Raw genomic sequence first — 10,189 nt, 5'->3', positions numbered from 1 at the left:
GATGATTATCAAAAGCTCTTTGGACCAGTTTGCAATGACTTCCAAGATCCCAGGGTGATTTGGGTTTCCTATTCGAGCTCACTGTGATATGAGGGGCATCCATTTACTCCAGGCAGCATCTGTGGCATGATATATTGAGGGAACCTTTCCTTTAAACATCCAGCCCAGCACTGTAGTCAGGGTACCAGAAGGAGCTGAGCTTCAGTGCCAGTCACTTCTGAGGCAGCTTGAACCCCTTCATAGGCTGCAAGAATCTCTTTCTCAGTTGGGGTGTTGCTGGCCTCAGATCCTCTGTATGCCGGACTCCAAAATCCAAGAGGTCGTCCTCAGGTGTCCCCAGGTCCCTTCTGCCAGAGGCTCCAGGACGGACCATTCTCCCTGGCTGTGGTGTAGAGCACATTCTTCACATCCTGTCCTGTCCTGACAGGCCTAAATGCTACTATATGGGCAATCTTGTGCTTGATCTGCTCAAAGGCTTGCTGTTGCTCAGGGCCCCACTCAAAATCATTTTTCTTTCATGTCACGAGGTAGAGAGGTCTTACAATCTGCTGTATTCTGGGATGTGCATTCTCCAAAAGCCCATGGTGAAGCTTGTGTTTCTTTCTTGCTGGTTGGTGGGGACACAGCAGGTTTATTAATCACATCTGTTGGAATCTGTCTGCATCCATTTTGCCACTTCACCCCTAGGAACTGAATTTCCTGGGCAGGCCCCTTGACTTTATTTCATTTGATAGCAAAACCTGCTTTCAGAAGACTCTGGATTATTCTCTCTCCTTTCTTGCAAACCTCCCGTGCCATGTTCCCTCATACAATGATGTCATCAACGCACTGTGGCTGTTCTGGAGTCTCCTCCTTTTCCAGTGCAGTCTGGATCAGTCCATGACAGATGGTGGGACTGTGCTTCCACCCCTGGGGCAGTCAGTTCCAGGTGTACTGAACTCCCCTCCACGTGAAAGCAAACTGAGGCCTGCACTCTGCTGCCAGAGGAATGGAGAAAAATGCAATGGCAATGTCAATAGTGGCATACCACTTCACTGCTTTGGACTTCAGCTCATACTGTAGCTCCAACATGTCCGGCACAGCGGCACTCAGTGGTGGTGTAAGTTCATTTAGGCCACGATAGTCAACTGTTAGTCTCCATTCCCCATCAGACTTGCACACAGGCCAGATGGGACTGTTGAAGCATGAACAGGTCTTACTGACCACTCCCTGGCTCTCCAGCTCACAGATCATATTATGTATGGGAATCACGGAGTCTCGGTTTGTGTGCTATTGTCAATGATGTACTGTAGTGGTGGCCATCAGTACCTGCTGTTCTTCTACCCTCAGGAGTCCTACTGCAGAAGGGTCCTCCTTTTAGGGCTCGAGTACTGAAGAGCTAGCCAGATAAGTGACACATACATCAATACGATTTGAGCACCGTTCTCCCTTTATTGTTTACCTATACAAGCTTATATCTACTTTGCAAAGATTCATGCCCAGTGACTCTAGATGGCCTCTAATCCACGGGGGAGACAACCAGTGTATAACTTTGACAAGGACTTTCAAGGCTGCCTGCAGCCAGGTGTCTTCCAGGCTTGCCTGCAGCCAGAGGCCAGTTCAGGGGTTTTTCCTCAGCAACCCTGGGTTGTCCAATTTTTCCAGAGGTATCATATGCCCCTGTTCCACAAGGAATCCCTCTACATCCTCTGAGGCACCAGGCAAGGTGCCTAATGCCCTCTGTCTTCACAGCAGCTATTCCAAAAGCCAACCTGAGTCCTTTTGGGTCTTTGAAATAACCACTCCTGAGGAAATCTATGCCCAGAATACACGGGGCCTCTGGACCAGTCACAGTAGTTTCCTCCACTCCTTCCCAGTCAAGCTCACCTCAGCTTCCAACAAAACCAGCTGCTGTGACCCTCCTATTGTCCCAACAATGGAAACAGGTTCAGTCCCCACATGTCACAATGGTATTAAAGTACATTGTGCACCAGTGTCAACCAAAGCCTTGTATTTTTGTGGTTCTGATGTGCCAGGGCATTAGATCCACACTGTCCAAAAGACCTGATTTTTCTCAGCCTCTCCCTGGCTAGAGGCAGGGCCCCTCTTGTCCTGGCTACCATTCACTCCCTTGGTGTACATTCCGGAGGTTCCTTCAAGTGGATCAGACATATCATCCTCCCTTCTGTTACACCTGGCAGCTTGGTTACTGGAAATTGTAGCTACATTCATTCTGGTGGAATTCCCTCTGTTAGTAGTTTCCTCCTTTAGTTTACACACCTGTGCTGCCAGGACAGAGGTGAGTTTTACATCCTATCTCATATCTTCCCCATGCTCACACAGGAAGAACCACAGGTCCGCTTGTGGGGGGTACCCCCTCTCCCTAGCTAGGGTCATCTGCCTCTGATAAGAGAGTGTGGTAGTTTGAAAACAAACCAGTGGGAGGCACCAAGTGAGAATAACAATTTAATGGGGAAAATTAAAGAAAAGGGAAAAAGACAGACTAAAAGAAAACACTGGTTCAAACTGACAGAGTCAAGATACAACCTGACACCCTGTTAGGCAGGGTGGTGGTAGCAATCTAGTAGAATGGTGGCTGCAGTCCTCTGAAGCAGTGATCCTGTAGAAAAAAAAGGTCTGCTCTTCCTCAGAAGGTCCAGTGGTGGCTGTGTAGCTCCTGTCCTCTGGAAATCCAGTGGAAAAGGGTTGTCTCTGGTGCTCAGAGTCTCAGATTATATCCAGGATGGAATACTTGGTTCCTCCCTCTGGGTGGAGCATCTCACAATGGGGTAATGAGTCGTGAGGCCAAGTGTTGATTAGGCTCGTTAACAGAAGATAGTCCGGAGGGAATTATCTCTGAGTCATGGGGCAGGACAATGATGGGCCATTAACAGCAAGATAGTCTGGGGGGAGGAGGCAAGGAAACACTGCCCCACCTGATTTCTGTGAGAAATGAGACAACTCTTAGTTACATAAATTAAAATAATTTATTGAACACGGAAAAATGGAAAAATCATAGAAATTAGAAAAATTTAAAAATTTGGGATCCCATGGCTCGATAGATGGTATGTCCCAGGAGCACAGGGATTTTAGATCTTCCGGGTGAGACAGCACTGGACCTCAGGTAGAGAAACAGGACCTTCAGTGCTGGGCTGGCCTTTGGCTGGTCCAAAAGCAAAAAAATTACTAAAGGCTCCTTAATAGGAGTAGGGCTTTCCCAGCACTGATGTCCACCACAGCTAGCCTGGAGAGAGAGAGAGAGGGGGCATGTCTCTGGCTGCCTCGTTGTTTTATAGTGCCTTGGCTCCGCCCCAGCCCGCCCACAGCCCGCCCCTTCGGTTTAAAGTGATTGGTGCTTTCCCTTTGACAGATCATCTCCGTCCACCAATGGCTCATCGTTGTCAGAGGGGTGGTATTAGTTGAGATAACGGTGCTAAAATGCCTTCATTAAAATTCAATTTGCCATGGAGCTTGCTTACAGGGTAATGGCTATGGGGCTAAAAATAGCTGCTGGCTGTTAGAACTGAGGTTTTTGGAATTAGCCTTGGAACCAAAGTACAAGTAAAAACACCTAAAAAAAGTATTAAAATGCATCCAACACATCTTAAAACACTTGTAAAAGTATACAGTAAACACAGGAAAGATAACTCTTATGGTGTTCAGGTGGTTTGAAGTTTGAAAAGGGAGCATTAAGTTGGGAATTTTTTAACTGGGAAGGGTGCAACTCTCTTAATAAACTACTTTGAACAATTGAAAACACTGATAATGGAACTTGATTTTTGTACCTGGGCTGATGGGTTAATTTTAACATTCAATTTAAAAATATTTAACTCAAAATTAATTAATTAAAACACTTAATATGCAAAGACCAAGCACAAATAGGGATTTCATGTATGACAATTTCAACAGCTCATGAGGATGGTAATAGAATACACTGCAACCCAGGACAGAGAGCATCTGGTCTGTACCCATAAGACTTGGAGAAGGTCCTCTTTAATCTCCTTCCTGAGTTTCTGCTGGGTCTCTTCAATCCTGTCTTCCACTTTCCGTATATGCTCTGCCAGGTCTGTTTCCACAGCTGAGATTTTTGCTTCTGTTGGGCCATGCACAGTGTCTTCATAATACCACAGCCTCTTTGTCATAGCAGCCACTGTCTTGTCCCTCTCCTTCCACTGCAGTATTGCAGTGGCAGGGGTGTATATTTGTGGCCCGAGTCATGCAAGTTTGAGCCACATGACTGCCGTACATTTTAGCATGTCTGGAATCTTAGTGGTTTGGTTGTCATCTGAGAAAAGGATCTCTAGCACAGCCAGTTTCCTCAAGTGATGGAATCTTTGCTCCATGGTCTTCCAAAGGCCTTGCTGCAGCTGAAGATCTGGACAAAGGTATCTTTCTTTCTCTTGTTGAGAGCCATGTCCAAAGGCTGAGAGGTTTGGGCCTCCTTGCAATCCCCTGGCCAATACCCGCATTATGTGACAGAGATCCCAAATGCCTCACTTGAGTACCATCCAAAATCACACCATAGCCTGCAGTGTCCCAGATTAATTCCAACCAACTTAATATAGACTCGTTGGGCCATTGGGTGAGATCTTTTCTCAGACTGTGAAGGCTTTCTAAGGATGGAGACTTGGTGATTATTTCTGGTTCCAATTCCTTTGATGGCTGTGAGGGTCCTGGCTCCCCATCATCATTCACTGGGCAAATGGATTCGGTTTTGTACTTCCTTCTCTGGACAGAGGCAATTGCTACTGGTTTAGGCTCCCTGTCTAGTTTAGCTGCAGCCTGAGTGCCTGGGGTGTCTGCTGATTCATCCTCCTGCCCCTCTGGCTGTACCTGCTGCCCTACAGTGTCTAGCAGTGTGCGATAAGCATTAGCCAGGGCCCGGCACATTGCGACGAGCTTCTTCTCTTTAGAGCTGTCATTGCAATTTTCTTTCAGCTATTTCCCCACCTCAGCTGGATTCTGAATTTGTTTAGAGGGGAAGTTCTAATCTATCAGGGCAGAGAATTCCTTCAGGGTTTGGCGTATGTCCTCTCACATCCCACACCACTCAGGATTTTCCACCACTGGGGCAGATATCTGGACAACCTCTACAGAAATTTCAGCCCTGATTCTAAATGTGCTGTAGGTTGTATGGAGGAGAGTTAGCAGAATTAACAAAAAAAAAAAAAAGGCATCTTTAACATTCAGAGGGAATGGTATATTCTCAAAAGGTGACGTGCCAGATCTGAAGGGGAAAAAGGGGGTAAAAGGCTGGGAAAAATCATCCCCTACTTTTCCCCCAACAGACTGAGTGTAATTATTAATAAACCCCCAAAAACAACTGCCGAGACCAGCACAGGAAAACAGCAGAGAATACACATCCCAAGTAACTCTAATTGCCTCTGATGTTATCTTTCCATAAATTATAAGCATGGAGCATATCAACACGGCAATTGTGACTCGTGTCCCTGATATGAAGAAGATACATACCAGGGCCAGAATTGCCACTACATATGGATAAGCACACATGCCTAGGTGCCAGGCAGCATGGTGAACACTGACTGTTGTACCCAATACAAACTCTTTCAGACAAAAATGTTATTTTTTTATTTTCCACTTTCTCTTTCCCCCCTTAAGTTGGGCAACAAATTTTGTCTCATTTTGAGACAATTTAAAAGAGAACCATCTGGGTTATATCCTTTAGATTTCCAATAATCCCTTTCCGCCAGTAAGGAATGAATACTAATAAATAAAAGTGAAAAAAAAACCCCAAACAACAAAGTTTTATTAAAATACCAAATGCCAACAGGCGGCAAAAAATAAAGTAAATAGATGTTGAAGAATGGTAAGAATGGTTAGAGGATCAGGGACATGGATCATTGATAAAGCTGAAGGGTACAGATCAATAAAAGAGCTGTACAAGCAAAGGCCTGCATGAGAAAATGCCTGCGTGAGAAACAGGCCTGAGAACCAAAAGGGAGTTTTAAGGAGGTACAGTGCTGTGCTGATAAGATGCACTGACCATGAGAAGGGAGGAAGAACTTTGATTTCTCAAGTTAAAACATAAATAGTAGAAGCTTGCCAAATGTAGTCTTTTATCTAACCCAATTATGTAGAAAAAAGAATGTGCTTTCGTAAGTTTAAACCAATTAAGAACTGATAAGCATGTATACTCATACTATATAAGTGCCTCTGTATTGCCAATAAACGAAGCTTGCTTTATCAATCACATTGATTGTCTGCATGTCTTCCCCTGCCGAAGTCAGCAAATAGATTGTACATATCAAAGTGTTAGACCTCACCACTCCACCAGAACAAAAGGAGACCCAAAATGCTGGAGAATACCCATTCCTGATACAAGATACAAGATTGCATCAACTTCTCCCCTTTGGAAGGCAGGAGCATCATGGAACAGATGAAGACCAGCATCAGACGAAGGCCTGGTGGCTCGTCTGATGCCAACCTCCTCCACATGGCAAAGAACAGCAGAATGGTCATGGCAGGCAAAATAGCTGGGTTAGCGCAACTTGGTGTGTTCTCTCCACAGCTCAGTGTGGTTCACAGCGGTTTGGGTTGCAGCCGGGAAGCTCCACTCCTGCCGGTATGATGTCCCTGGTCTCGGACAAGCAGCTGCTCAATTTGCCTCAAGGCAGCCCAAAAATTGCTACTGCAGCTTCTCGGACACAAGGAAAGGAAAACCTTTTACCTAGGCAAAAACCAAGCCAGCCATGATAAAAACATGCCACACAGAGCCCTGAAAAACCTGGGCAGGGAGCTTTTAAAAAATACACACACAAAAACAAAACACTCCTTTCCCCCGGCCTCACACATGTCAGGTCCTGGGTTGAAGATTCTTGAAGATAGAGTAACAATTTCTGGAAAGAGAGCAGAGGATCTTGGAATACACTATCATAATAAATCACTCCTAGGCACTGAGGCAAGGGCACAGATTGCCCAGAGCACTGTGGAACCCTGCTTTTCCCACAGTCAGGGTCAGCACAGAAGACACAGACACCAACTTCAGGAGTAAGTGTCATTTGCCATAATTCAAAACTGCAAAGAATTGCAAAAGGATAGGTGAGCAGTACATCAAATCATCAGCAAACATTGACAAAAGGATAAGCTAGGCAATGCATGCAATCATTACTACAAAAGACTGCCTACAGTGATGAAGGAAGACACATCACCAGTTACCCTAATCCTTGACCATCATCCAGGCCGGCCCATCAACTGGGGGAAGCCACTGTCACAGTGAAGGACTGGGGAACCACTCCTGGCAACTGGGAAATCCTGCAGGTGCCTCCACCTACAGGCAACGAGGCTTCTGACTGCGCCGCGAGAGGGTCCCGTTTTTACACTCTTGAATAAACAAGATACCAAAACTTCTGTGTACAGGAACATCTGGTTTTATTATTCTATTGGGATGCTCCCGAGGCCTGGGAGGGCTTCAGGAGGAACCAAGGGAGTTCTCTGTGACCCTACACCCCCAAAACAAGGCCAGATGTGGCCTTATCCAGTTTCTAAATATGGAAAGGCAAATCCATGTTTCTCCAGTGAGCAGATAACCTTTGGTGGGAAAGTCCATCTAGAGGCCGACTTTTGGTCAAGGCTAGTTGCTCCTGCCGCGGTCAGGGCCTCTTGATCAGGACTTAGTACTTCAATGCCCAATCCCTCAAAGTGTTCAAGGACAGCTTCTGAGCCAGGCTGTGCACACTGTGGGAAACTGGATCTTGTGCAAAATATCCCTCACTGCCCATGGCAGGGGGTCAGAGCTGGATGATCTCCAAGGTCCCTTCCAGCCCAAACCATTCTATGGCTCCTCCATTCGATGTTGCCCCTCCCCCAGCGGGCCCCCGGGCCACAGGCCGCAGTGCCCAGGACACGGAACCCAGCCCTCTGTGACATCAGCCCCAGGGCCGAGGGCACCACGGGCAGCGCGGCTGCTGCGGGCACTGCGGCTGTGGCTGTGCTGCTGCACGGATCCCTCAGTGCTTGCAGCTGACACGTGCCTCTGGCAGCCATGAATCGGCTCGGCCTCCTCGTCCTGCTGACCGCTGCCGGGCTGGCGCACGGCACATGGGACAACTGTGGGTAAGTGGCCCCAGGCCCTGGGAGGGAGCCAGGCCAACACTTGGGGCCTTCCCTGGAGGGGGCCCTGCCTGTCCCCCATGGCCAGGCCACAGCTTCCCACCCGCCATGGGGAAGCCTCAGCTCCTTGCCAGCAGCCAGGTGCTGGCACGGACAGACGCACACCCCATGGGCTTCCCTGGGCTGCTGTGCGTGCAAGCCCTTGTGGGGAGGGCAGAGGGCTGAGCTTCAGCCTGAGCCACAGCAGGCCATGGAGCAGCATGGAAATGACTTTCTGCTTGCAGAGGGACCTGCGGGCACCGAGCTACCTACCAGCCCACAAATTATTACTACGGCAACATGGTTTATGACTATGGCCTGACACGCATCGTGGGTGGCACAGGTGCCATGGACGCATCCTGGCCCTGGATCGTCAGCATCCAGCATCCCTGGGCACCAGACCCGGGCCACTGGTGTGGAGGCTCCCTCATCAGCACTCAGTGGGTCCTCACAGCAGCCCACTGCTTCAACAAGTATAAGTAAGGAGGAGCAGGGAATGGGGACATCTCCACACCACCAGCAGGTGCCCTGTCAGCAGCACCACCTGCTACTCCCATCCCCTTTGCTCTCCGTCAGCCCAGCTGCCACACTGCTGAAGAGAAGCCTGGGCTGATGCCAAGGCTTCCTAGTAGCTTCCAGCTCAACATTCCCTCACCCTAAGGCGTGGGAGGGCACTCACTCCTGCCAGAGCACTGCCATGCCACACAGAGGTCTGGCAGCTGCTGGGCTGCTGTGGTGCATGGCTCTGCTCCCTCTCAGCCCTCTCTCCATCTGCTTTCCAGTAATGTCAGTACCCTGTACGTGGTGCTTGGGGCCACCCAGTTCACCCAGCCGGGCCCAGGGGTAGTAGTGCGCAATGTCAAGCAGCTGCTGATACACCGGTACTACAAACGTGCCGACTTGAGCTACGATATTGCCCTGCTGGAATTGGACCATCCTGTCCAGTGCAGCCCCTACATCCAGCTGGCCTGTGTGCCCGACGCCACGCTGAGAGTGTCAGAGCTGCAGAACTGCTGGATTGCTGGCTGGGGTGCCGTCACTGCAAGATGTGAGTTCCCAAGAGGGATTCCTGAGCCAGCTCAGCACACTGGGGACACAGCTTGGGCTTCCCCACAGCAGAGGCCAAAGTCAGGCTGTGGGACATACGCCTCTGCAGAGATGGACCTGGTCTGGTCCCCAAAGGCAGGCAGCAGAGACACAGAGCCTCTGCAGAGGCAAAGCAAGCCCTAGGGAATGGGATCCCCCACACAGCGGTAGTAGAACCGGCAAGGAGCTGCTTGGAGCTTATTCCTTGTTCTGCTCACAGCTCAGGATTCAAGTGATCGCCTCCAGGAGGCCAAGGTCCAGCTCATCGATACCAAGCTCTGCAACAGCAGCCGCTGGTACGCAGGGGACATCCACCCCTACAACCTGTGTGCTGGTTACCCACAGGGCACCATCGACGCCTGCCAGGTAGGAGCGAGCCACGAGCCACTCAGCCCCCAGCAGCGCGGGCAGCCCGGGCAGCACCGCCCCAACACAGCCCAGGGCCTGCTCTGCCCGGCCACTCAGTCCCCTCCCAGCCCCGGCTCCCCACCGCTGTGGGGGCTTCCCGCACACTCCCCAGCCACACCTGCTTGCCTAGGGCCCCACTTGTGCCAGAAAGCCCAGCTAGTGTTCTTGGCAACCCAGAGGTCCAGGTGCCAAATATCCATCCTCTGCACATCCAGGAGCCCTGTGCAGAGAGGACAGAGAGCACTACTTTACAGGACCCCAAGCTTCTTGCAGATGGGTTTCTGGATGTTCCAGTCCCTGAGCAGAGCCTGGCTCTGCCCGGAATTCAGCACTAGCACAGGCACTGTGGGAGACAAGGAGACAGCCCCAGTACTGACAGGGACGACCCAACACCACCTTAATCCTGTCTGCTCCCCTGCAGGGTGACAGCGGTGGCCCTCTCATGTGCCAAGACAACAACGCTGACTACTGGTGGGTCATCGGAGTGACCAGCTGGGGAGAAGGCTGTGCCAGAGCACAGCAGCCCGGAGTCTACACCTCCACTCAGTACTTCTATAACTGGATTGAGGTCCAGATGGGTGCAACGGCAGCTAAAAGTGCTTCTTGA

General features: G+C 49.8%; 1 protein-coding gene across 1 annotated transcript; it reads left to right on the top strand.

The window, feature by feature from the left end:
- The first annotated feature begins 7,981 nt into the window (after positions 1-7,981).
- Positions 7,982-10,189, top strand: LOC138107184 (acrosin-like). Its single transcript, XM_069008474.1, has 5 exons — positions 7,982-8,052; positions 8,334-8,567; positions 8,871-9,136; positions 9,395-9,540; positions 10,004-10,189. The coding sequence occupies exons 1-5, from the start codon at positions 7,982-7,984 to the stop codon at positions 10,187-10,189; spliced, it is 903 nt and encodes a 300-aa protein (XP_068864575.1).

The sequence above is a fragment of the Aphelocoma coerulescens genome, chromosome 3 (genome assembly GCF_041296385.1).
Source record: "Aphelocoma coerulescens isolate FSJ_1873_10779 chromosome 3, UR_Acoe_1.0, whole genome shotgun sequence".
Classification (NCBI taxonomy): domain Eukaryota; kingdom Metazoa; phylum Chordata; class Aves; order Passeriformes; family Corvidae; genus Aphelocoma; species Aphelocoma coerulescens.
The sequence above is the reverse complement of the archived record's forward strand: the minus strand, read 5'-3'. Positions and strand labels throughout refer to the sequence as shown.

Coding starts and splice junctions, on each gene's coding strand:
- LOC138107184 (XM_069008474.1), top strand. CDS start 7,982: ATGAATCGGCTCGGCCTCCTCGTCCTGCTGACCGCTGCCGGGCTGGCG. Junction 8,053..8,333: donor GGCACATGGGACAACTGTGG/GTAAGTGGCCCC, acceptor TTCTGCTTGCAG/AGGGACCTGCGGGCACCGAG. Junction 9,137..9,394: donor GGGTGCCGTCACTGCAAGAT/GTGAGTTCCCAA, acceptor TTCTGCTCACAG/CTCAGGATTCAAGTGATCGC.